Raw genomic sequence first — 27,564 nt, forward strand, 5'->3', positions numbered from 1 at the left:
ATTGCCAGAAGTTTCCTCCTCTTGCCAAAGCCACCTCTTTCCAAGTAGGAATATAACCACAGGAACTTCCACCTTCAATCAAAATTCCAGAGAAACCAGCCTATGGGTTGCAGAGTTCCTAGCAGAGATGAGTAGAGCTAGACTATTTCCTCTGATGGAAACTGAACTAAGTTTCCTCCCTGACTACACCAAGCTTGAGGGCTCTCATCCCCCTACTGTTGCACCTCCCAGCCTGTCATCACTGACCTCCCCTAAAGCTGCCCAGGGCACTTTGGTACCCAGATCTGTATAAAAAAGCTGTCAAACTTAACACATGGTCCTTAATGGCTTTTTGAGGAAATCACAGATTTTAACAAAAAGTCAGTTCAAGGCAGCAGTCCTTAAGAGCTTGTGGAGACCTCAGCCAACATTGCCATAGGCAATGGTCTTCAAACAGATCTCAAACCTGACCTTTTCAAGTGAGACGTTTTTGTCAGACCCAAAGAGGAGAAATAAATGATTCAGGGCCACACAAGGCTCTGTCACACAGGTCTGAAACCAGGCTGACAGGACATGATGACCTGGGGATGAAAAACAGTAATGAGAAACTTACAGCGTTTAATGCTTGCAAGCATTAAAAAAAGAGAAAAAATAAAGTTTATGCAAATGTATTTCAGTCTGCCTTGTTTGCAAGCTGTTTGCTTTGTGCTGTTTTCCATTCTTGGGCTGCAATTAGACATCAGCATCCCTTGGCCTGTTCATACGGTGACTAAGATTTAGAACAAAATCAAAAAGAATAACAAATAGGACAGCAACTAATGAGCAATAAAAGCACATCCACAAGCCAGTAACTTTGTGTTCATCAGAACAGTGATATAGAAGAACAATTGCTTTCTGCCAAAGTGACATAATCACACTCTCTTTATGGATGGCAAGGACCAAAAGGAGAAAAAATAATTATTTTAATGTTATTTCTTACACAAAACAAATTCTTCAAGACATGTTTACATGTCAAACCTATAAAAATGAAAAAAAACCAAAACATTTGAGGAAGTCAATTTGTTTAATTAAATACTCTACAGGAAGAAATTACTAAAGAAATGATCGAAACCATTTGGTATCCTCAAGTTGTGCAATATTTACACTGCATAAATATGGCAATTTCATTTTAAACTTGCTTCCAAAAACCATGATGCTTACAGGATCCTGCTGTCTCTTTGTGTCTATGTTTTTGTTTTTATGCTCTCCCTTGAAATATTCTGAACCCATGGGCAAATTTCAAATCTATTAGACAGAAGAGCAGCTGTCTCCAAGAGAGCCCTTTCTTATATATTTTATGAATACAGATGGCTGGATAGAGACTCATTGATCTCTCCCATGGAAAGAAAAGTTGCAGAGTGAGACTTTTTAGGGACATCAGAGACCCATAAAGATAATACAAATGCCCTAATTAATAGAAATGACTCAGTTACAGTTCAAACCTTATTAGACTGCTGGGAATCCAAGCAAATGACCTAAATCCATAGGAGACCAGGCTTCATTAAAGTTGCTCCTCACAGTAAGTGTTTGAGGATCAGAGGCTTAAGTCCAAGTGGCTTCATGTGAACCCAAGTTTAGGTAGTTAACACCCTCAGCCTGGGATCTCACTTAATCTGTGCATCTGATGCATCCAACCCAACTAAGTCCTACCTTGGGGTCCTCCTTGGGGCTCCTCCACCTGATGTGTGTCACCACCCTAACAAAGTGCAGCCTCGGGTGAGCTGTATGAAAGTTCTGAGTCCCCACGGGCAGTACACTTATTTCATACAATTTGTTAGCACTGTCTGGCAAATGAAACTTTAAAATAAATGTTCAAGGCAAAACTTGTGGCTTTCCTGCAAGAGGAAAAAATAGATTCCTCCATCCATCTTCAGCCTTCTGTAAAACCCAACTTACACAAGTAAAATCTAATCTTTAATTATTTAACTTTTTACTATTTTATGTTCTAGGTCTTTTATTTCTCATGCCCACACTTGATACTGAAGGAGTTAAAAATTAGTACTTGTGGCCCATGGTTTGAAGTTCACAGCTAAACACATGGTGTTAGGGTCCACAAAAGAACAGGATGAAATTCCAGGAGACCAAACCAATTAATCTAACAGTCTCTTCTGGCCTTAAAAGTTCTGAGGCTATCTCTTGAGGGCTTTTAATTGATTGTATCAATTTTTCAAATACTTATAACCATCTAAAATATTAATTTTTCTCCTTTTATTAAATAAAAAAGCAAGTGAATATAGGAATAAGGAAATTAATCATGGATTCTACTGAAATATCAAGAGGAATTTTACCAAATGTCAGTCTCCTCAAGCTGCGTGTATTTATTTAAACCATTTTGGTTAACAGCAGACTGAGGGGGTAACTTTCAGGCAAGGAGTTTTGCAAATATTTTAAGTAGAGTTTTAATTGACCCAGTTTGACATTAAAAGCACTTTTTAAACTCCTGATATTGTTAGCCATTTAAGATAAGTGGCAATAAATACAGATTAATTGTAGCACATGAAATGAAATCTTGGGGCTGCGGTGGGCCGGTGAAAAGGCCCTTTGTGAGGCAGGGAGGTGGAGGATCGTGTGTTGGGGTTAGGCTGACAGAATCCCCCGTCAGGCTCAGCCAGGCTTTTGGTAGCACACGCTGAGACCAACTGCAAAGACAACAAACTTTGGGCAAAGGCAAGCGGGGTGATTGGCAGGTCTGAAGGAAAACAAAAGCGCCAGGACCAAGGGCTCCCTTTCGATGGGAGTGCTGTGCGGAGCAGGACTTAAAACGAAGCCAACACTGGGGCTTTTATTGTGTGGGAGATGATTGAACTGGGAATGTAAATTCAGGAAGACAACTTCTGAGATGCTGGTGTTTCAGAGAAATGCTGAGTAAATACTACAGACCTGGTGAGTGACCCCACAGGGGAGACTATCTGGTGAGTCTCTCCATAATGCTAAAATAACAAAACAGAAAACCCACCCACACGCCTTCTTATTTGTCTCCAAGTCCTGCATCCAAAGAACTAAGATATCAGAAGGCTTTTTCAAAAGGGTCTCCAAGTTCGAAACACTTCTCACTGACAGCATTTACATAGATTTGGTCTGCCTGTAAGAGAACAGCAAAAAATCAGACACGTAGGATGTCAAAGTATTTTTTTTTTTTTGGTTTTCACTGCTTGCTTCTTCCCTTGCAGAAGAGATAACGATGGCTGATGAACAGAAATTAAGGCCTGCTCTCCTGTCTGCAGGTCTGTCTCCAGGTAGACCAGGCTGTGAATGACTGTGCTGGCACTGAAGCAGCTTTTGTTCCCTTAAGCCAAGAGGAGAGGAAAGATGGAAAGAAACTTTTTATTCTTCTGCATGTCCAAATGCACCTATTCCACACAACCACAGAGATGGAGAATTTGGTCTGAGCACTGGGGTTCAAAGGGACATCTGCACAGTGGACAAAAGGTTTGGTGAACCTTGGGCTCCAACCATATCACACGACAGGATGCCAAAGTTGCACATGGTCGGGTACTACAGCTCCTTCTCCCACCCCAAAGAAACCTAGCCCTGGATGTGTTTTCCAGAGCTGGTCACAGAGGAATTTCTTTCCCCCTTAAGACCACACCAAGATGCTCTCCAAGGCATGATAAAAAGCAATCCTGTGTCAATCTTCTGCTTGCAAATTTGCCTCAGGGCTAACAATGTTCTGTCATTGGCAGCAATGCAAAACATTGCTCAGGGAGTGCTCAGTGCACTGAGCAGCATGTTCAAGGTCAGGTAGAGGTAAGAACAGAACACCCTGAATTCTTGACTCCTGCTCTCAGGGTTCAATAAATCCCACTCATCTGAAAGTCAGGCATCTGTTGGAGGCCAGTTTTTTAGGTTTCCTCTGTGGTCAGTGGAAAGATATCTCCAGAGGGCAATTCCCTCTATCTTAAAATATGCATCTGAGGTAAGTGGGAGGATTTGTCCTCTGAGGGTTTCAAAGGAACTGATGGTCTTATACAGAACACACACTGAACTTTCAGACACCTTAAGTTCAAGAGGGAGAGTCCCAACCCAACAGCTGCCACTGTTACCAAGATACTAAATACATAATTTTCAATCTCAAGCAAAAATGAGTAAAATTAAGCACTAACCCTGGCTTGGCTGTTCTGATCCCCATCTGTATTTTTCTTTGGAAAGATTTCAAGTACTCTCCTCATCACAATGTTTTTGGAGCATCTTCTTCAACTGCTGTGACAACCATCCCCTAGTCTGATAAACTGAAATTGCAAACCCCTTTCCTCCTGGTCATGCTTTACTATTTCCTTTGTTTCTTGGTTTTGTTCCCCACTGCCAGTGAGCTGCTTCAGCTCTCAAGGGAATGACCTTGGTTCTGGGGGAAGTGTTCCTGAGCTCTGCACACAGGAATGCTGCCCCAGGCTGCCTCCTGGACTCACAGGAGTTTCTGATGCTCTTTTCACCCCTTGTCCACTTAAGAACATTTTTGGGCATGGTTGATGGCACACTTGGCCAATTAGCAGTAGTGAGGCTGCACAGTTTGAGTGCCCACGACTCATTAGGTTTATAGAGTCCTGGAGCCATGCCTCGGTCACATTTATTAACTGCTCCCTGCTATTGCTCTGGCCTTGAGAATGAGCACCTCATTAGAGGGCAGCCCAGAGGTAATGTGGCTCCTCAGATACTCTAAAGAATAACTTTGCTGTAAACATCATCATTACATTTAAACCATGCCATTTCTCATCTATTTACTACACACCAAACCCTCCCCTGTGCAGAGGAACCAGAAAAATGCTGTTGTCTATGGGGATGTGGCACACCTCCCTCTCCCATTGGGACTTTCTGAGCTCTAATAAAAGTTGAGCTCATGCTGTGCCCTTTCAGTGGATGCACACTATGAATGTCTTTTTCTTCCATCCAATCACTTATTTTCATGAAGTATGCAAGAACTTATTATCTTGGAGACTCAGCCATCTGTCAGGTTTGGTTATAATCAGCCAACAGATGAAAAATTTACGAGGGCGAAGGACATAGTCACACACACCTATATATACACACACACATACTCACAAACACTGCCATTGCCTAAGCCTCATTTCCTTAGGAAACCAGATTAAAAATAGCATTGATGTCAATAATGAAGTCTTTATTTCTTTGGCAGATCTCTGTTCCTTTTAAACCAATCCTCCCAGTGAGAGGTACTGCAGAATTTTCAACTGGAACCAGACCAGATCGCTAAGTGATAAGAACCTCACAGCAGTTTCACTGTACCTCAAACACCTCAAGGAAAAACACAAAGTGAATGTGAATTCTGTATAAATACTGAAAACTGGTGCTGAATTTCATACTGAGTTAACCCAGTGGTGGCATTTGATTTTTCTCTCCATTTACCTTCAGTGTATAAATACTATTTTAAAAAGTTTGCAAACCTCAGTATTTAAGGTATTTCCCATAATAAAGTACAGAAAAATACTAAAAAAGACTTAAGTTATTAATTTAAATACAAGTCACATAGGTTTCAGTCCTGCAACATTATTCCAGGAAAAAGATGGGATATTTCACTTTTCTGACAGACAGTTCCAAATGTGAACTCCCCCAAAATTGTGTTTAAATTAAAAAGGTGTTTGGAAGTTCTCTGGCAGAGTAATTGTCAGGCAATGAGCAAAATTGTATCTAAATCTAAGCATTTGGTAGGTCTCACTGATTATCTCTTGCAAACTAGAAATTCCAAGGTAGATGCATCTGGCTTTTTGTTTGTTCACCTACCTCTTCATTCCCACTGCCTGCCTGGAGGTTGACTGGGAGCAAAGCCTGGTAAATCTGAAACCATATTTTGCCATATTTCAGTTCACAACTCTTTAGCAAACTTTTCTAGGAAGAAGGGTTTGTCTACCTCCAAGTCAGTCCAGTTTTTGCCAAGAACTACCACATTTTCCAGTTTTGTGAGTAATCTCTCCAAAAACCAATTTGAAACAGCAACACTTTTCCACAGATTGAAGTTTCTTCTCACTCCCCATCAGTCCAGTCCAGATTCAGGTTTTCTACTGGAGAGAGCAGAGAGGGAGCTGAGATTCAGGCACGAACCCGAATGTTTTGCAGTTACAGATGGCAGCTCAGCTATTGGACTTGGGCTTGAGCCCAGTTTCAGTTGCCACCAGAGCAATTTTGTCCAAGAGACCTCTGTTGCTTTCTGCAGGCCTCTATAAAATGCCTGAACGGTGGCAGAGTTTGTGTTTTGAATGTCTAAGAGAGGTGAATAACTGAAGTTTACGACATCTCGTCTTGCCGGCTGGAGCTTTAATTATTTCCCTTCTGCCCCTCTAAGTAATTCTACCTTCGCTTTACATTTCTGATGTTTAAATATTGTTTTTGGGCAGAGGTATACTGCGCATACATTTTCTTTTCCTTGACACATCTCTTCTGATCTACCAGAGAAAATAACAATGGAACTGGTATTTAATAGGCTTATAAAGAGGGTATTGATGTGAAAGTAGCAGCCTAGATTAAAGACCTGGAATGACAAATAAATAACGTCTCATCCAGGTGCACATGCCAGTCACCTTGATGTCAGTGGCAGAACTACCATTAATTCTGTGAGAAAGGATCTGATCCCAAATCCATAAATCCTTTCTCAGCAAGTTTTCTCTGATGATATTCCTGGCACAACCATGACTAAGAAAACCTGAAACTCTCACAAGAACGCCCAGTTTAATGAGATTTCCAGTCCCAGTTTCCATACCAGTAAAAATCCTCAAGAAATTCACATAAATTACAGCCAGGCTTTCTAAAGCTTTCAGCTTCAAATCCACTTTTGCAAAACAACTGACTCCAGCCAACAGTTGTGCCCTGCCTTTCCAGGGCACCAAGACTACCACTGGTTCTTCTCCATATGCAGTCCTCCTGAAACTTGGCTCTAAAACTGGTCAGAAATGGCGTGAACCTCTAAGAGACCAACACCACAAGCAGTACAAACTGGTTCCTAAATTCCTGGCTTTACTAAATTCCCTTTCCAGCTTCTGCTCCAACAGCTGGAGGCTCCAAGAGTGGAGCTGCAGGGAATTCAGCTATGGTGGTCCAGGATGCCTTGGGACATCCCTGCTCCTCCTCCAGAGTACGCACCCAGGCAGGAGGGGCAGAAGAAAGGGACGTGAACTCAGGCCAACCCCATCAACTTGCATTAATTTGAAACACCACTGAAGGATCTTTGCTTGTACTCCAGGCTCTGAATTCAAGAAAAAGGAGTAACCAGATTTCCTTCTGCTCTGGGACAACAACAGACTGCAGGGGGACTAACACTTGGGTGCAGACATTTTAATCAGGGCAGGCAGCACACAAAGGTATCCCAGCTGAGATAAGATCCTTGGGTTCTTTGCAATCTGCTTGCCTTTCACAGAGCATCCCGCAGAAACCTCAGTGTTAGAGGAAGGTTGCCAGTCCTTGGGTTCACCTCACTGCTCTTTTAAAATCTTCCCAACAGTACTGTCAGAGCTGGATGGGAATTTTCAGCTGAGTTTTGGGATGGGAAGTGATGAATTGTCTGGCATCCATATATTGATTTCAACACTCCCATTATGAAACCTAGAGTTATATGGGAGCTCTGCCTGGTCTCCTGAGAGCTTACAGGGTGGGCTGTGAATCCACAGCAAGCTCTTGCGTGTGTGTGTGGGTGGGTGAAAAAGTATTTCATCCCATGCTTAAGCCCACTTCTGTTCAGCAGAGTGATTAAGCCTCTCATGCTTCTTCAGTTATGAATAGAAAATTTCCCAAATTATGTCTACATTTTTTACATCTCAGATGTTGAAGAGAAATACAGTAAGGATATAAGCAAAATCCTTCTATTATTGGGCAGGAGGGGCCAATGGAGTTTTCTTTCCTTTGAGAACAGAGAGACAGAATTAGACTTATACAGTAGAACTTGGCACAGGCATATTAATAAATATGATATGAAAATGTCAGGGACCCAGAGGAGCTGACATTAATGTATGTGCTTCTTTAAACCCAAATCCTACCATGCACAGGCAACTTTCCCCATTCATCATGGGCAAAATTACACCAGAGTTGGTGAATGTACACACTTCAGTTTGCAAAGCTCATTTTAGTTGCTTTCAGCATTTGTTTGAATATCTGCAACTGGCAAAAAAAGACCAGGATTTGGGGTTGCACACACTTTCAGTGGAGCAACAATGAAAGCAAAGGTGGGCAGTGGCCAGGCAGGACTCCCTGTTGAGCACAGTGAATTCTCCACCAGACCACCAAACACAGTCCAGGGCTTGTCCAGTATACCTCAACAGTTTAGGTGATGACATACCAGGGGAAAAAACAAATTGCAACATCAAATACTGGAGTCTTTTCTTTCACCTACTAAGAGTCTTGCCTTCCTCGGTTGGTACAGGTGATGGAGGCCTCAAGACAGCTCTCACCATTGCATAGACCATGCTGTGTTTCTACAATTAATATCTTGTTATACAACAGGAGTTTCTCAAAGCAGAATTACAGGAATGAGCCTTCAGAACAGAAGTTCCCTTTTCACAAAAGGGTGGTGCAGGCAGGTTTATTTTGGCCTCCTTAACTGAGGTGCTCTTTGCCGATTTAAGCTTCAGGTGAAAAGCAAATATTCAAGGATTTCAAAACCCCTGTATTATACAAGATGAGTGTACATTAAAAAGTTCTCTTGAGTTTTTTTTTTTTAAAGGCTGCAGGCTGGATTTGCACTTGGAACAAGCTTTTCCCCAGTGGAGTATCTCCTGATTTACAAAAGAGTGTCTGAAAAGAGAATCAGGCATTGCCTGTTTAATGAAGACTTTTAAATGAATCAGTTGCATGGTTTTGGTCAAAATTAGCATGCAAGTCTATTCCTAAAAGCAAAGTGATACTTTGCCTTAAAAACTAATAGTAAAAGAAATCCATACACAAAAACAGGCTGACCTCACTACAAGCATCTGGATGCCCAAATAAACACAAGCAGAGGGAATTCTAGCATCTGCAAACTGTTAATTCACCCTTTTCTTCTCTTTTGTAGGCTGGCCAAGTTCAATCTCCTGGTCGCCAACTTCTTGCTCCACTGAGACAGCCCCATTGATGAACTGTGCTGGTGATGTCAGTAGCACCACTAATCAGCATTGGATCAGGACGCCTGACCCGGGGGATAAAGTCTCTTTATATTCCAGCCTGCAAGTGCTTTCTTTTTTCTTTTTATCCCCTCCTTTTTTTCCTTTTGTGTTCCACACAGGATCTGAGATGATGAGTGAAAATCATAAAGAGCTCCACAATCCTGGTGGAGAGAGGACCAGACTTCCAATGAGTTGGTTCCCAGTGACACAACAGTGGTGCTGGTGCCTGATCTGCACTGAATACTGCCTCAGTTGGGAGTGCAAAGCAGCTATCTGCATATTCAACATCTGTAAATCCCCATCCCTCAGTGGGCAGTTGGACAGCGGCCTCAAGGCACTTCCCTCCTGAAAAAACACTTCCAAGTAACACATGTGAACCCCAAAGCCAGATCCCATGGCAGGTGCTAATGGCTTTCACAAAGGCTCTCAGGATTTTAATTAGTTGAGCTGCAGTTGCTCATAGTATCCATCACCTTCTTTCCTGTTCCAAACTACTGAGTAGAAATAGGGTTCTCGAACAAAATCCCAATGCCACCTATCATCTGGCCTCTTCCCCCAAAATTCAACATCCGTTATGTTCCAGCTCAGTTGTGGTCAGCTCGCTACCTGCTGATGAAGAATGCTCAAGCTACATCTGGATATCTCCTCAGGAATGCTTTAGTTTTCAGAGAAAAATAAGAACATCTCTGTGGTGATCAAGACCACTGCAGACTTGAGTCACCTTGGAATGTCCGTAACTCCTGCTCACTGCAGAAGGTGAAGGCTGAGCCTGCTTCTGTCTTTGGTACACCAAGTATCTAAAATGATGTGTGCTGAAATTCCCTTGGGAATCCTTTGCAGAGAGGACAAAAGGGGAAGAGCTGGAGCTGAGGACTACAAGGAAGAGATTTTATATTCTTGTGTTCCTGTACCAGTCCCACCCTATAGAAAAGTTGCACAATTCTCCCTTTCCCTACTGAACACAGAATGCACCCCACTTTTGAGCCCCATTATGAAGAACCACCAGAGAACATTTACTTTGGAAGCAAGTAACTGCTATTTGCGAGCTTGGATTAGATGACCTTAAAGGTTTCTAGGTTTCTTTTAACCCAAACTATTCAATAATTCCTGCTAACAGTCTAATTTGTGAGGACCAGAATCATTCCTGATGATTCAGCCCATCCAGTGATGAGTGAGAGAACTCTGAAGGACAGGCAGGGAATTCACCTGTTCTGAGCATGGAAATGATCAAATTCTACTTCTGCTGTTGCTACTCTGGGATGGATTCTTCTGCTTTCATGGCAGCACACAGACATCTACAGCAAAGCCTGTATTTATTTTCTTGCAGAACATCTCAGAAATACCTAATCCATCAACAAATATAAATAAACTCAGCCACCTAAGCCTGCAGATGAGCAAGGGTGCTCTGACTGTCACACAAACAGATCTCTGTTATCACCAGCTTCATCAGGAGCTGTGGGCAATCTGGTTTCCACCACACCACAGACAACAGCTGGGTCCTCTCTGACCTCTCAGATGTTGTGGAGGTTGGTGGGATAGTTTAACGTGTGTTCTCCTCCACCCTAGAATTGTGGTCCAGAGACAATTTGCTTCCCCTCTTGCCATGGGAGATGCTATGGTAGTTGCATTTCAACTCTCAGTAAAAGAATATTCTCTATGATATATTTATTATTTTAAGCAACAAAACCCACTGCCTTAAAGCCTACTGATTTGGCTGCTAATAAACATTGTGAACTGGAGCAGCATCTGAATTTCTGAAGCAGTAAATCCAGCTCTCAGCTACAAAACTGACAGCTCTCATAAAAGAAAGAAAGAAAAAAAATGCAAGTAAAACATCCTAAGGAAATTATCGTTCAAATTAACTGCAGACATAAATTTATCCATCTGTTATCATAAGTGTTACTTGAAAATTATTTGCCCATAAAAATGAAATAAGCCAGAGTGGGCTTTTTTCTTAAACATTGACTTCATGTGTATGCTCTTAGCTGCCAAAATATTAACTCTTTTTAACAGCCCGTGTGCTCTTGGCTGTATGTCTCTTTCTTGACTGCAAATGGACCTTTATAAATTGTCTGTATAAATGATGTCTAAGGCACTTCACTGTTATTACAGATCAATAATTCCAAGTAAACCATCTTGATCTTCAAAACACAAACCCCAAGCAAATGCCCAAATTTTACTTGGAAGTGCTCTATTTACCTACCTTTATTCATTCAAAGGGAAAAGTTACCCTGTCCATTAAATGAAAAACATCATTTAACTGCACAAACAATAACTGCTGTTTCATTCCTAGGGTACAGTTACTGTGAATACAGGTATGGTGAGATTTTCACATTAAGTCTGAACATGGTAAACACTGGCAGGAGTGAAACAAAGTCCACAGAACTGGGTACAGAGCTGGGTCTCTTTTACCCAGAGCCTGTATTTTTCTTGGAGAAGAAAAAGAAATTAAAGTAGGAAGAAAAAATTGCTATTTTCACTTCTATGTGTTTTATAAAGGAATAAATTAAAAGTCTGAATTACTTCAACACATTTAAATAGTAAGTAAAGTCATGGAAGATGGAAAAGGCAGAAAACTATTGAAAAGTCTATATTCTGTTTTTAAGAATGACAGAAAACTGAAAAGTTCCTTTTAGAATTGTGTAAATTTTGTTTGTTTTAATACTTTTGACTGGAACAAAATCCCCCATCTTTCAGCAGCGTAAAAAAACTTTGCTTCACTTTATGAAAAACCGTTTTATCTCAGCTTGCTTGGATATTCAAATGTCTGTCCCCTGCCTACTCCTTTGTCCCCAGGATTTGTCTTTTGGATGTTTCACAGCCTCATGCTGTTACAGGCCAGACTCAGAACCAGCTCTCCTATGATGCACCACAAGGTCCTGCAGCACAGCTCTAAGTGGCACATAGTGGAATTTTAGTGGGAATCCCATTTTACAGGAGAGCAATGACACCCAAGCACCTGGGATTTTGACTGACGTCTGCAAAAATGGATTTGTTTTTCCAGAAGAAAACAGGGAAATTTTGTTTTCCACAAATGCCCATTTTTTAACCAAAAAACCAGACACCTGCATCTTCCAGCTCAGTAGCACCAGGCTCCTGCACCACCAGGCTGCCAGGATATCACAATCTTGTTTTTAATTTGAAGCCACTCACTGGATTTGTTTGGGTTTTTTCCTAGGTTTTTTCGGTTCTACAGTCTGGAGCAGGACACACTGAGCCAAACCTGACTGCAATTTGCAAAGACACCTGCGTGGTGCCTTCTGCCTTAGTCAAGATTATTATACTAATTAATTATTAGATGCTACAGAACTACTCATCCACAGCACTGAAATCTCACAATAAGCTGAGGATGATGCTCCAAGAGAGCAACAGAGCCTCAGTTGCTGCATGCAGCTGTGCAAAAGCCAGGTAAAAGTTCACTACAGCAGCATACACAAGGAACAGCTCCCTGCAGGGAGGCCACCAGAGGAACAGGCAGGGCTCAGCCTCAGGAGGGCTGTTTTCTAGGAGAGATCCTATTTCCCAGCCCCTTGGCTCCAGTTATACCTGGGAGTAACAAGATACCTCTGAGTCCATATGAATCATCCTGTAGGGCTCAGGGCTCCCTCCTAGAGCAGCTCTGGTCTGTAAAACTGAGTTTGTTGAATGTTTCCAAGGTGCTTTTCTTATTTTCTTACTTAGAAAAACTCTTATTTTCCTAATTTTATTTGGCACAGTTTTATCCAATTCTTCCTTTCCCAGAAACTATGATGGAGATTATGAAATTTGGAAAACAATTCATAATACACATATATAATTTAATTACTATTCATTCATTAGTTCAAATATCTTCAGAATTAAGAGATTAATGCAAAGATCATGCTTGGCATAAAGGCCAATATTGTCTGAAGCACATTGTCCAGAGTATATTTTTTTTTATTATTTCCCCTTCATCATAACAGTTTTAGAGATGCAAAACCTTAAATTGCATTGCTCTGGGAGCAAATAAACTCCCACAGACTCTATCATGCCTATCCTAACTGAAAGTGCATTCCTAAAATTTTGCACTTCAGAATTCATGGGAATATGTGAAAGCCTCAACTTTCATCAAAAACATCCTTTACTTTTATAAAAGGCAAAACCAAACCCTCAAAGTTTTATAAGACAATTTGAATCCATGACCCAAGCACATAAGAAATCCCTCAAAATAAAAGAACTAGATATAAGCATGCAAAATAAAAGATTTATCAGTAAAACCCACTCTTCAAATTCAGTGCATGGAGGAAAAGAGGAAACAAAAATCCTTCAAGAAAAAAAATTGCATTTGAATCATAAGAGGAAATGAACTTGCCTGCACTTTGGTCACATAAAAGTTTTGGCATTGAAAAAAATTAATATTCTTAATGTTCTCTGCATGAAGGAAAAAACACCCCAAAGAAGAAAGAAGGAATTAATTGTAGTTAAAGTAGGGATAGCCTGCAGGGATGGCCCAATTTGGTGAGAAAAGCCAAAGGGAGGCTGGAACAAAGAACCCAAAACAAAAAGCTTTCCTCAGCATCTCCCACATCCCAGTTTTCAATAAACGCGCGTGTCTGTTCTGTCCTGCCATGCTCAGTGCTGGGGAAACAAAACAACCCAGCAACAAAGGCAGTTTTCAACATCACCAGAAATGGGCCTAAAAGACAAAGTGAGACTTGCTCTTTATAAGCCAGCTTTCCCAAGGGATGCTCCCTGGGAGTTTCAGGTAGGTGCCCTCTGATGAGGACAGGGGAAGAAAGCTCAAACCTCCCGTAAGTTAGAAGTGTCTTTCTATAGAATATAACGTGGAATTGGCTGAATTTCACCTCTGTTATTAGCACAAGCAAACAGCTGCAGTGGGTTGGATCCATGACCCACCTAGTCCATGGTCTGTGGACTAGGTGTAGAGCACGAAAAGTGGGCAGTGATGCCTAGTTTATCCCCTCAGCTCCATTTATGTACTGGTTAAAGGATTTCCAAAACTGGAAACTGTTATCTAAGCCATCATGTTCGATAATCTCCAATAAACCTCACTCCTTGGGTTAGACAGGCTGGTTTTTATGAATGCCTGTCCAATTATGAGCCATCATGATATATTTTCCTACTGTAAAAACAGTTAAGCAAAACTTCTTGGCCAGAAATATCAGCCAAGCCCGAGATTAAATAAGCTTGGGAAAATTCAGTCCGGATACACTCAAAAAATAAATACATCAAAATGCACGTGTCTCTGCTAAAACCCACAGTCTTTAATCAAAATTCCCACTGAAGTGAGTAGCGAAAGGTGAGTTGTTGCCAAAGTTCATAGTGAGAGCCATGGGATGAGAAGCAAAGTTCTGTCAAAAATGAGAAATTGCCAAGGAGAGGGAGCAGGAGGAGCAGATTGGTTCTCAACACAGCAATCTCAGCCTGCCTTGAAGCTGAGGGAGCTCAAAAAGACACTTAAGCTGGTGCTCAGGATTCTGCTGAGCTGGGGCCTAAATGGTTATTATTTATACTCTTATCAACAGAAATATGAATTCCATTGGACAAGGGAAAAGAAATTAAAAAAGGGAGAGAAAGGACTGTAGCATGTACTTGTCGCAGGCTCACAGAAGTACTGCAGACATCTTTGCTCTGCAGACTTCAGGGAGAGGATTAAACAGGAAGAGGGACACTTTGGATTTTTACGTCATGGTTTAAACTGCTGATATTTAGCTACACACACAGCTCATGCACTTGTGCAAAGCCCCAGACCAGCCAATCTGTACAGACACAGCACCAAAGCAGCTCAGTCACCCATCGAGAAGGTTTAACTGCAGCAACCCCAGAAGGTTTGAAATCCTGGGCCAGTGCCTGGAGCCACACACATGAGCCTGTGCCACCAAAGGGTTTGTGTTCTGCCACTCACTGCCACCACCACCTGGGCTTACAAATTCAAAGGCAACTGAAACATCTTCTACACCCATGGCCAAGTAGTCCACAGGTCTGGGAAGGGAACAAACACAACAGCATGAAAAGTGCTTACAGCTTCTCATTTCCACAGCCAGATGGAAAACAAAGCAAGTGCAGCCTGTGTGCAGCCTGCCTGGACCTAGACTCACCTCCTACAACAACTCACTTAGAAGTGGGTCTGGACAAACAAAAGTCTTTTAAAGGGACGCCTTGTAAGAAATTTTCCCACAGGCAGAGACCTGAATCATTCCAAACACTTTACTTCCAATCATAGTAACAGAGTAATACAGAAAAAAAAATCATGCCATACCTGCTCCAAAGGCAAAGAAGAAGCTCTTGTCTCTGTTCTCCCTTAGAAGTGACATCACTCTTCTCCCCATCCTCTCATTCCTTTTGTAGATGAGCTCCTGTCTGAAGTAGCTGTCTATTTCCTGAGCTGTCACCTGCTCGTGGGGTGGGAGTGTTGTGTTGATGAAGTTTGGCACCTGAAACAGAGAGAGAGGCCATAGCCCAAGTGGCAATGATTAAGGAACCCACAAAACACAATATGTTTTATTCCAGCCTTCTTTAAGCCACCTGAGCACCACTACCACACAAAAAGGAGGATCAGAGCATAGGAGGTTGTTAGGGACTCTCAAAAAAAAAAAAAAAAAGAGAGAGAAGAAAAGAAATTCCCAATGAGTATACCCTCTTTTTAAAAAGTGAAACTAGTATTTTACTAAAGGAAACTTTAGGTAATTTTGATTTTTCTCTCTCCCTTCGTGAAAATGTAGTTTCAGGTGTTACATTTGGGTCAGTTACTTGGACCTCTATTCTCTGCTTTTACAAAAAAAATCACTGTTTAACACCAAATTCCTGTGATCTGTTCTCAGCTGAGATCACCATGAACTAAGCAAGGACTGTAAGATTTGGCTTGTATATGTGGCCTTTTAAGAACCTAACAGTTTAAAAAGAGGAAAGGATAGCAAATGCAGACACAGGAAGATGCACACAGGGTAAACCCCCTTATCTTTACATGCTATTAGGTCTCACCAGAGAAGACCATGCATTGAAACACATAAATCCCTGGCACATTCCTGATATATCAGAGGAAGTGACTTCCCCAAGAACTGCTCCTTCAGTCCCTGCTTTTGTGAGGAGAGACATTCACAGACACAGCAGAAAGGCTGAAAGCTCAAGGACTTGGGTCAGGGCAGCAGACCCAGGAATGAGCCAACATCCAAGCTGTAATGGGCAGATAAGCCAAAAGTCTCTGATTATTAGGACAACAACTTGTTTTGAAACAGTGACAGTCTGAGGTCGACCACAAGGGTTTGGGAGCCCACGTGCCCTGCAGAGAGAAGAGCTGTAAGGGGGCAGCGTTTGATGACTGCTAACAGGACCCAAGCACTTTCTGGTGAATTTCTGTACCTCACCACTGGAAAGCAGCTTAAGCTGCAAACCCCAGGTTCAGATTTCTGAGTCCCTAGGTACATGTAAAGCTGCCAGGATTTCCAGTGTTAATCTGAGTCAGTGGTAATGACATTGCATGTACAGCTCATGAGGGGAACATCCCTCACTCACTGTGCTGAAACTCTTGGTACAGTGACTCTGTTACTTGGGTTAATTCCATCTCTGGTTTTCTACTATACAAAATTCCTGTACTCATTTTCTAAAACTTGCCTTTGTTTTTTGTTTTTCAGCCCACCTCTTCCTGTTCTACTTGTTCACATGGTTTTATCACAACAATTTTTGTCTTTTCCCACCCTCTTTGCTTATACTGCTTCTCCAAAAGTTTTCAGCAAGTCTTAGGGAGCGAGCAAAACTGACATCCATCTTCCCAGTGACTCTCCTTAAAACTTTTTCATTGCAGTTCCATCTGCATCACTCCTAATATATGTGAGGAACCAAGCAGGAGAGATTTCTCACCACGCATTATGCAGGATGAGTCTACACCTCACTCTGGATTCACACTAAAGGCTCTTCTCAGTTGAGTGAGACAGAAAAGGGGACCACACCTCCTGAACCAAGGAATCCTAAGGGGATGGAGATAACACTCCATGTAAGAGATCCTGCCCCAGCCTATTGGGTCTCACAGACCAGCTGGACCTTTGATTTTCCAAACTGCTTCTCAACCTGCTTTGCCAAATCACCGTGCTCCTCACAGCACATCCTTCTTTAAGGGTTCAATCACATTACCCTGAGTCATTCCTTCCTCCAGGCTTTCCAGCATGGCTTGGCATCACCAGTGTAACCTCTGAACTCCTCAGAGCATGCAAGTACTTTGACCTTGTTCTCAGTTTAGCTCTGAGCCAGCACTCAACAAGTAATAAGTCCCATTAAGTCAGACCTGTTGGAGACACCAGTTTCCTGTGAAAGCCCAAGGAAGTTACCTCCGTGTCTGGCAAGAATACCTGTTTGTCTCAAAGGGATGGAGAAGCAGACTGAGGGTGTCAAAGAGATAAAATGCCGCTGGCTACAGCAGCAAAGGACATAGTGGCTTCCATTCCTGGTGAAAAACAGGGAGAGATTTATATTGTAGGAATCAAGTCAGAGGAATGAGTAGCCATTTTTCACTTGCAGCAACCTCTGTAATGCAAAGCTGCGAATCAACTGGTCCATGGAGATATCACAAACCTTTGCATCTCCTCTATACAGGCAGGAGTCAGGGAAGCCTTTAAGTACTGAAGTGGAAGGTGACATTTTGTGGAAGCATCTGAAGGCTCAACACCCACATAACGGAAGTCTCTTCTTCCCTGCTTCTGGCTGAAGGCTGGGACCTGGTTTTGAATCACTTGAGATGCTTTGGGGAAAGCAAGGCACAGCCTTATCTGTGAGCACAACCTGCTCCTACACAAAGCAGGAGCAGCAATGCTGGGGGACCAAGCAACTTTGTGCATCCCACTGGTGATGGAGGTCTAGATACCCAAAAAACAGATGTTGTATAAGGTCTTTGCCATGAAGATAAGCAACTTTCACCTCCTTGTGCAACTCCATCACTTGCAATCCTACATCCACATTTAACCTACAGTTTGTTCCTTCTCTTTATCTAACCTAAAATACAGTACACAAAACAGAGACATTTACTTGTGTTTTTTCCCTCCCTTCCCTTTTTTCCTTCTCTTCTCTGGGGAAAAGTTTGCCAATGGCAGAGAGATAAACTTAAAACCAAGGACTGGGTTTTGTCAATCTTCCTTTTGCTCGCCCAAGGAACAAGACAAAGGAAGGCATCACCTAGAGAGGCAGAGCATCAGCTGCAGGTCCTGCTGCACTTTGTGCACTCCTGCATTTCTGATGCCTGGCAAAAATAAAATCTGCACGTGTGTTTCAGCGTGTGTGTGGCAGAGGACAGAAGATAAATGACTGCAGTAAGTATGCCCCTACACAGTAGTGCAACCACACTCTGAGCTGTGACACTTGCCCCATTAATCACCTCTGCTCCTCCCTGTATCCAGGTCCTTTCCACAGCCAGTGACACACACCATGCCTGGCTTCAGGGAGACAGCTGCTCCTGTTGATTTAAGAAACCCTTAAACCAGACAGGGATCAGGAAGTCAACAAACAGTCACATGCAATTAGGAAACTCTTAACTGGAGGCAGAATTTAAGTTTGGGGTTTTTTTTGGAAAAGAGAAGATCTGTTATTTTAAAAGGATGGGCTAAATATGCACCAAAAGGATGTACCTTCCCCCTTCTACTTTTATTTTGTTTTCATTCTCTGAAAAAATTAATTTTAAGACTTTAATGATATGAATCTATTGGTTTTGAGCTGAGAGTGAATGATTGAGATATTTGCTGTGCCCCTGGGTGAGGGACTGATCTAATAATACCAGAATATTGCTACCAGTATGTAAATGTACAGTGGAGTGGATTATGTGTCTGTTGAAAAATCCAATTCTAATTTTGCTGTTCACCTAGGAGTGTAACAGCTGGATCAGGAGAAAAATGCATCACCTGGGGTGTGCTCACTTCTAGTGGATACACATGACAAGAGATAAACAGATTCTTTACATCCAGTCTCTGCAAGCTGTGCAGTTTTCTGAGAACCCAACCAACTCATATTTATATATAATTCTAGTGGAAACTCAATAATGTATCTCACTGAGGCATTCAAAATAAAAAATATTTTGTTTTACTTAATAAGGTAGCACTCCTTTTTTCTATTCCCATTTCCTTTAGGTTATAGCTTTCCTATGGACAGTACAGATGGATCACAAACTCAGTCATTAGGTACACTCTGCATTTCTCAGTTAAACTTTTAAGGTTAAAGAAAGGGACTATGAGAATAAAAAAGAAATCCCAGCCTTGCAAAAATGTCTTCCCCTCCCCACTGTCTGTGTAGTTTTACTTGAGTCAGTGTCTCTGATGGAATATATGTGTGGATAAAGCTCTGTACACATGTCTGAGCTCACAGTGCTGTGGGATGTGGGCCATAATTCTTCACCTTTGAAGTCAGTGGGAGCTTTAGGGAGAAGAAAGAGGAAGGATTGTGGAGTGGTTATGACACTACCCTGAAAAAATGGTTCTGCTCCCATGGGTAATACAAATCTCTTACATGATCACAAGCATGTCATTTGGGTTTAAACCTTCAAAGGAAACTCAGCACTTAACCTCCACTAAGTGTCTTTGAAGCATTTGGCTTTATTCCTCCTGTGTCTCAAAAGTCCATCTGTAAAATGGGGACAGAGACTTTCCAAAAAGACTTTCTACCTTGATGTTACATACAAGGCACTGGTTCAGTCTAGCCCTGGAGGGACTCAAAGGAAGACCCAAAGTCCAACACAATGCTCAGCAGTAACCTCTCTTCCCATAAATTTCCACAGAGGCTTGGATTCTGCTGCAATCATTAGCATAAGAGCTAACAAGATACTTTAGCTTAGAAAAATGCACCAGCCATAACTCAAGATCTATGCTATGCTTTCAGCTTTGTCTGTAGAGACAGAGAGAAAAAAAAGACAAAAAAAAAAAAAAGAGAAAAGCAAAATATATTGGTGCAGTCTTTTATCACTTTTAGGGTTTACTGCCAAAGTTCAGCTGAAAATTCATGGACACGGGACTACATTAAAAGTCCATTTTTTAATTTACTATTTTTTTATATTTGGACAAATATTCTGGGCAGAGGCACAGTGCCAGAGTTGTGAACATTTATCTGCAAATAATTTTTTTTGGACACACATAAGCACCATCATCTTTGATTACATTTTTTTTTACTTTGAATTTATTATCTACATTGGAACTGCTCTAAACTCAGCCCAGTATCAAATCATTATCATATGTGGAGTAACAGAGTTATCGTTCCTACTCCTATGCGCTACATTTCCCAATCCTCTGATAACCTTGTTTAGCCTCATTCTGTTCCAGTGATGAGACTATTTCTGGAATGTGAATTCAAGTTGTAATATTATGTCAATCAAAAAACAACATTACCAACAATGGAATAAAGACCTGTGTGCCTTTCCTCACCGGCTTGTGCACAGAGGTGATCTTCAACCATAATTCTACTTGCAGATGGAAAAGAGGAAGCTGAGATAGGGAAATGGGAAGCCAGCCCCTGCCATGAAACACACAGTGATCCTAAAACCTCTCCAGCAATTATCTTCCTGTATCTTGGTCAATCCTCTAGGCTTTTGAGGCTCCTCTCTCCCACTGTCCTAGTCAGCAAATGACTCAAGGATTTCCAGCTTCATCTGCTGAGAAATATCCAAACTTCAGACTGCTGCATGTACAGCATCGTTACTGACAGTTGCAAGGGAATCTCTTAATAAAACAAATGCCTTGTTTCCTTATTTCTCCTTCTCTCCCCAGAGGGTTCACGCTAAGCAGAGAAAACAGAAGGCAGCACACCCAGGGTCAAAAGGGACAGCTATGGCAGGACAGGCAGCTGGCCATCAGCTTCCAGAGTTCCAGTCCAACACCCCAGTACAAACCCCATCCATCCCTCCCTGACAAGAGGGCTCCACCTCCACACTCGTAATCCTTATCTCCAGTTGTGAGCAGGGAGTTGTTCCCAGATCACGACAACTGCATTAATTTTTTAAAACATTATAAAGATTGGGTTCTCTTTATTAGTCTTGTGGTTTATGAGCTTTACGTGGGCAGAGGCCAGAAGACAAGTAAGGGATTCCGCTTTGAAAGATTTTCCCTACACTATGCAGGTCAGGAACCTTTATACCGTTGACAGCTCTACGAAAGATAAGGATCTCAAGAGTTGACAGGCAGCTTATGGGGGCTGCCAGGGAGCCAGAACAGCATCCCAACACCCACTGGCTCCTCCAGCAAACCAAACGGCCCTAAATTCACACCAGCCCTTCTTGGGTCACAGGCTGACATCTGAGATCTAGTTATCATTCCTTTATGAAGGGAGGATACCCTCCTGTTAACCAGCCTTGACAAGGCATTGTGGCTTTTACTGCAGGGCTGCAAAATATACTGCTCTGGACTTGGAAGACACCTGTTTTCCTCTGATTTATGGACCCTTCTGGCATCTGGGAGAGCAATATCCTCTTACTGCAGCCTCTGATAGGAAGGATTGAAATAGTGCAAAGTGAATGGGCTGTGAGAACAAGTATCTCCACAAGGAGGACATGGCTGCCACAAAAGCAAAAGATGCTGCCAACTCAACTGGTTTTCCTCCAGCATTCCCAAGCTTCCTTGGGAGGGAGGGAGACCAGTAATGGCCAAGGAGGGAGTGTCAGGTTAATCTGATTTAACCCAAAACCCAAAGCTGGCAGCTGCCAAGAAGATAAGCTTCCCGCTTGTTATGGAAAAGGGAAACCAGGAAGGAGCAGTCTCCAGTTGGAGCATGTGATTAACCCATTATGGCTTTCTCTTAAGCACTAGAATTTACAGTAATATATTAGAAGTATGAGTGGACTGTAAAAGGAGTCTTTCATGTTTGAAGCAAAGTTCAGTTCCATCCCTTCTTTCCCTTTTCCAGAGTTGGAGGGGGGAAAAAGGCAAAAATACTTTTTGCTCGAAGGGAAGTGAAGAACACAAGCAAGAACATTTCTTGGGACCAGCTCCGGGGAGCCATTTCTGGCCATGAGTTCATCCCTGCCCACCCTCCATCAGTGCTCATGGTCCACAGATGTTGCAGTTACATCACAGTTCAGATTAGTGAGATTTCTGTAACTGGCCTCTCTGACTTAAAGCTATTGGGATACCCCTCAGCATGCCGTGGCAACTTGAGTGTGAAAACAAGAGTTTCAAACTGGCTACCTCAGATCTAGGGGCCACTGGAGCATCTAAACTTGTAAATGCAGGAGAATTAGGAGAAGATGTGGAGGAGAAGAGCAGGCTGAATGCCAGTGACATCTCTATTGACAGTGAATGATACTTTTAAAAGCAGTTCTGCAGGTGACACAAAAGCTGCAGGAGTCATTGTGGGCCTGAGTGTAAAGTTGCCTGCAGGCAGGGTGGGCTGCAGCCCTTGGACAGCCCTGTATCTGCAGTTTCAGCCCCCGCTGCACCTGCATGGACACCCTCCCTGGGAGCACCAAACCCATCCTGCCAGGGCTCTTCTTCCAGGTGGCACCTGGCCAAACAACAGCTGTGTGTCCTGCCTAGTTCTACCTTCTCTGCCCATTTGGGCCAAAAGAAACCATGTTAAAAAAAAAAAAAAGGCAGAAAGGCCACAAGGATGGGCTGTGAGTCTCACACACTCACAGCTTGGGGGGTGATACTTCTATCCCTGTTAAAATAGACTTTCAACAAATCCCTGAGAAGTCATGACCTCCATGTATGTTTTCTATTTGTTTTTCCACACCAATTAAATAGCTGCTTTCCAAGCACTTGGGAAAAAAAAAGGAAAAGAAGAAGCAAGCAACACCAACCCCTCCTCCAAGGCCTCCCTCCCCACCCCAACCCTGTCCCTGCTCCCCCTTGGTCGCGATGCCAAAATATGCAGCCGGCCTCTCTATCTGAATGAATGTTTTGATTAAAGAAGTCTTAACAAAACAGAGTCAGAACAATGATCCAGGCCCCCTTTCTGCAAGCTTCACCCAACTCTGTGGAGTATATTTAGGACCAGATTACAGGGACCTGCTCATTAATTGACTAAGGATGACAAGCCTGCAGTGTATGCAAATAAAGGTTTGGGTTTCAGAGGGTAGGGTAAATCTTAACAACCTAATGATACTCCTGCCACACTTAAAACCCTTTTAACATTGGGATTTTTTTGAGGCCAGCTTTCACAAGCTTGCAAACATATGGAAAAGTTCAAGTTTTTCTATTTCCCTTCCAAATGCTTTCTTTTCTTTGACAAAGAATATTTTTTTTTCTGTTCAGACACTAAAACCATCACCTATTATATTGCCATGACACCCAAGTAAAGACACTGATCAAAGGGCAAAGCAGGGCAATAAAGTGAAAAAATTGGGGCCAGAAGGTTTGGGTTTGGGGTTGGTTTATTAAAGAACTGCAATTCTTTTTCCAAAGGTATTTTTCATTTTGTCTTCTGTTACACAGTGGGAAAACAGTTGGTTAGTAGTGGGTACAAACTCAGGTTTGGTTGTCTTGGATATGTATTGTTTAGGGCTCTTCAATGAGTTTCTTTCCATCCTTGTTTAGTGAGATTCTAGGAAAAGCTTGAATGAGTATGTGAAATTTTCAATATTACTTTAACCTGAGGCGAGTCTGATCCAAAACATATGATTTGCACAATATCACATAACTTAGCAAGGAGTAGAAATCTGGTTCATAACATCTCAGCAGCTGGGCTGGACATTGGACCTCTGGAGCTGACCCTCAAGGGAGTGCACTGCAGAGGTGGCTCTGCCTTCCTGTTTGGTCCTGGAGAAAGTCCAGGCTCCTCTCAGTCCAACCAGCTTTCTAATTATGCTGGCATCTGAAACAAACTGGATTATAGCTTTTGAACTGATTTTAACTTTCTTTAAGATGGGTCTAGTACGCTTGAGAGGTCTAGTACCCGATGAAAAGATGGAGAACATCTCCAAGAAAGCCTTTAGAAGTGGAACAAGGACCACTGAGGAGAAAAATAAGGAATAATCAGATTAAGTTACCTCTGAAATGGATTTCTTTGCATCCAAGCTGGTAGAATTCTACAAGCCTTTGGGTTTAGAAGATCTACGTCCGAAGTCACCATCAGAGAGCTCAATCAGTTTACACTGGAGATACCTGCTCCATGGCATTCACCATTTGGTAATGCACACTAACAGGTGAGGAAATGTTGTGTTCAGGGGTACCCAAGAACAGTCTTTTTAATAATGTCTAACACTAATCCTGCCAAGCCCTGCCACACCAACCAAGCTGCCCCCTTGTCCCACTTTTCTCCCCCTCACAGTCATAACGAGGAGCAAATATAACTTCTAGATAAAACAAGAAGAAAAAGCACTTTGTACATTCAACCAACAAGATACTATTTAAAATACTAACAAGTCTTTTTCATTTCTCTTTAACAAGTATTTCCAAAAAACACTCCATAAACCAGCTCTTTAAAAAGAAGGGGAAGTAAATGCTTTATAACAAACTTACAGCATCGCACAGAAAGCAGCACCTTCAAATATTTTTTACCAATCACTCTTTCATACTCATTTATAGTCTATTCCCGTACTAATAAATACAGACAGTCAACAATCCCTAAATGTTTTAATGTAAATCAGCCCTTTTCTGTAGGTGAATATGTTCTTTTTCTAATAATGCAGCAGTCTGCAAGAAAAATCTTAGCTTTTAAATGTTTTGTTCCAATTTCTCCATGACTCTCTCTCCTCTCACATTGCTTTCTTCATGGAAAGAGGAGGGAAAGAACTTCCAAGGTAAAACAACTCCAAATGCAAAGATGTCATGAAAATTTTCAAGCAAGAACAGCCTACTTTCAAAACCTGTAGCATGAAAATTATCTGGGCATGTTCCAGATGATTAATAAAAAAACAATCTTTGCAATGTTTTCCCCAGCACTGTCATCAACAAGTAGACTTCACTCTCAATCTGGATCTGCAACCAATTTTCTGAAACACATAAGCCAAAATACAATATCGCTCCAATCTGGAATCCTGTTCTGACATAATATGAAAATTAGACTCTGAAAATTTTGGCTACACTCCTGTTTTTTCGTTCACTTCCAAATGCTCCCAGTGTACCAAAACACGGAGCTGTAACTCAGGTGCAAGCGGAAAGAAATTATGATCCCACCACAGCAGAGCAAGAGCTCTTCTGACCTATGGGAAGGCAGCTCCTCTGCAGCAGCATCTCCAGAGAGCAGAAGGTGGGGGACAGGCTCTGCTGGCTGTGGGCACAGGCAGCACTGAGCACTCATGTCACCTGGCATCAGGACTGCCATCAGCGTCCTCATGACACACACTCCTGAAGTGTGACCGACTCTCTGCCTGGACCCAAAATGGGAAACTCATGGGATGGCTCCCCTGATGCTGGAAACAGCCTTGCACTGGCTTTTCTGGAGAGCCCACAATCATTTTCCCTGGAAGAACGAGAGGCTGGGCCAGTTTGCCTGCACTTTGTTAGGGCTGAGAACGATAAGATGCTTCCAGAGTGTTGCGTTACAATAGCTGTGCCTTCAGTTCATGGATTTATCTTCCTCTGCCCTAGATAAAACTCCATTCCTTGGACAAATTAGGTCTGCTTGTCATTCAACACTCTACCTAATGGTCTCAGCTGTGTGTTTCTGCAGTTACTGAAGCCGGAGCATTCCACAGATAGTTCTCATTGATTTGAGAAGTGAGCCAGAAATCCAGTTGTATTTTATCCAAAATGACAATGGGGCAAGTTAATGATGTAATTAGGAATTATCAAGACCCTTAAATTTTAAAGGACAGGTTTCAGCGAAGAATGATAACATTTTAAAGGGGTATGTAACACAACCTGGTGATTTATAAACAGCAAGTGCCTTGTGAAGTGAGGCACTAAACATTTTCTTCTTTAGTTTAGGGAGGCTGATACTGACACAGGCTTAGTTTATGAATCTCTAATGTTATGTTATCAAGATCATCATATACTTTTCAGAAGGCAACACTCACTATCTAAATCCACCCATGGTATTTCAAACTGCAGAGACAACTTGAGATATGGATGGCATCATTCGATAAGGTATCCAAAAAGCTTGGTTGTTTCTGATGGACACAGATTGAAGGAGGAGGCACAGCACCTGAAAGGGGCTGGGAGCTGTCTGTAAGCTGTGGTGACCACTGAACAACTTCACCGCACCGCTTGTTTAACCGTGTGGGACGAAGTCAAGACCTTACACCTGCTGTCAATGAGAAGATTTTTATGCTGAGCTGAGCACAAAGCCTGTAAAATGAGTCAGTCACTCACTTTATTTATTCACTTTGATATCCAGTGATGGCTGGGCCTGCTGGATGAACACAAAGCCTGCTGAAGGCATAGAAATATTGTCCTTTACTTCAGTGGGCTCTCCATACAATCTAACACACAAACCATAAAGGCTCCCTGGATGAAAGATGCTTTGGAAGTGTCAGGTATGACTCTTGCCCCATGCTGTTTACCCTAAATGGGACAGGCAAATAATAAGTATGAAACCTGGGTAGTTGGGCCAGTAGAAATTGTCTACAAAGTGATCAGCAAAGCTGCAGGTCACTGACAGGCCAGATCAGCAATGAGAAAGGAAAAACCATCTTCTCCTGAGAGAGGAGCCTCTCCTCGGGTCAGGAGAATGGCTGGGGACAGAAGATGAGAGACAATAGCTGAAGACCACAGCCACAATTTTTGGGAAAGGCTGAAGAACAAAAATCTAAGCCTTTGATTTTCAATTTTCCTCTTAATAAACAGTACATAGGGGTACAAAGACACATCAAACAAGCTAATTCAGTGCTGGCAAAGATGATTTTGCTTTACAGCAATGTCCTTAAAAACTGAATAGCTCAAAACTGACCACAGGAAGTAACTGGTGCAAAAAACCCCACACAATAAATTGTTATGCACCCTACTTTTCTTAATGGAGGCTTCGGGTCATTAGGCAATTTCTCAACTGCCTCAGGTAAAAAAAGTTTCATTTGGAGACAGATAATTTTATAATTTTGAACTAACAGTTTTTTTGCATTTTAATACTTCTGAACACACTGACCTCAATTTGCTAGTGAGAGCTTCAGGCAGAATACAGAAGTTAAAACTACTGATCCAATCCAATCCAATCCAATCCAATCCAATCCAATCCAATCCAATCAATTTTTGCTTTTAGGGAACATTTACAAAAGCAGAGAAAGAATCTGACTTCTTCAAGGGGAAAAATAGTCTGGAAAAAGAGCAGAAAATACACCCATCCTATCTTTAGCTTAGAATACTTTCTCTTTGGTATCATTTTGACTCTCTGCCCAGAAGCCTCAACATAAGCCTCTTGATTGCAAAAGTCACAAGAGAATCAAGTGTTTGAAGTAGGCTGTTGAAAAAAGAGAGATGTTTCCTACTGCACTTTTGGGTCATAGTATAACTTATTAAACTAACCCCCATAAAATTTTACTAAGTTTAAATAAGGATTTTTACATTTGGAAAAATGCTGCTTGCAAACAAAGTTTAAAAAAAATGGAGAGGGAGAGGAATGATGAATGTAGTATAACCACAGGAAAGCAGAGGTG

General features: G+C 42.0%; 1 protein-coding gene across 1 annotated transcript in view; it reads right to left on the reverse strand.

The window, feature by feature from the left end:
• Positions 1-27,564, reverse strand: part of TRABD2B (TraB domain containing 2B) — a 266,134-nt gene that overhangs the window by 92,285 nt on the left and 146,285 nt on the right. The window contains exon 3 of the mRNA XM_005423185.3: positions 15,334-15,508. Coding sequence (XP_005423242.2) covers positions 15,334-15,508 — 175 coding nt within the window. The remainder of the gene's footprint in view (positions 1-15,333; positions 15,509-27,564) is intronic.

Source organism: Geospiza fortis, unplaced genomic scaffold (genome assembly GCF_000277835.1).
Source record: "Geospiza fortis unplaced genomic scaffold, GeoFor_1.0 scaffold333, whole genome shotgun sequence".
In the NCBI taxonomy this organism is placed as follows: Eukaryota; Metazoa; Chordata; class Aves; order Passeriformes; family Thraupidae; genus Geospiza; species Geospiza fortis.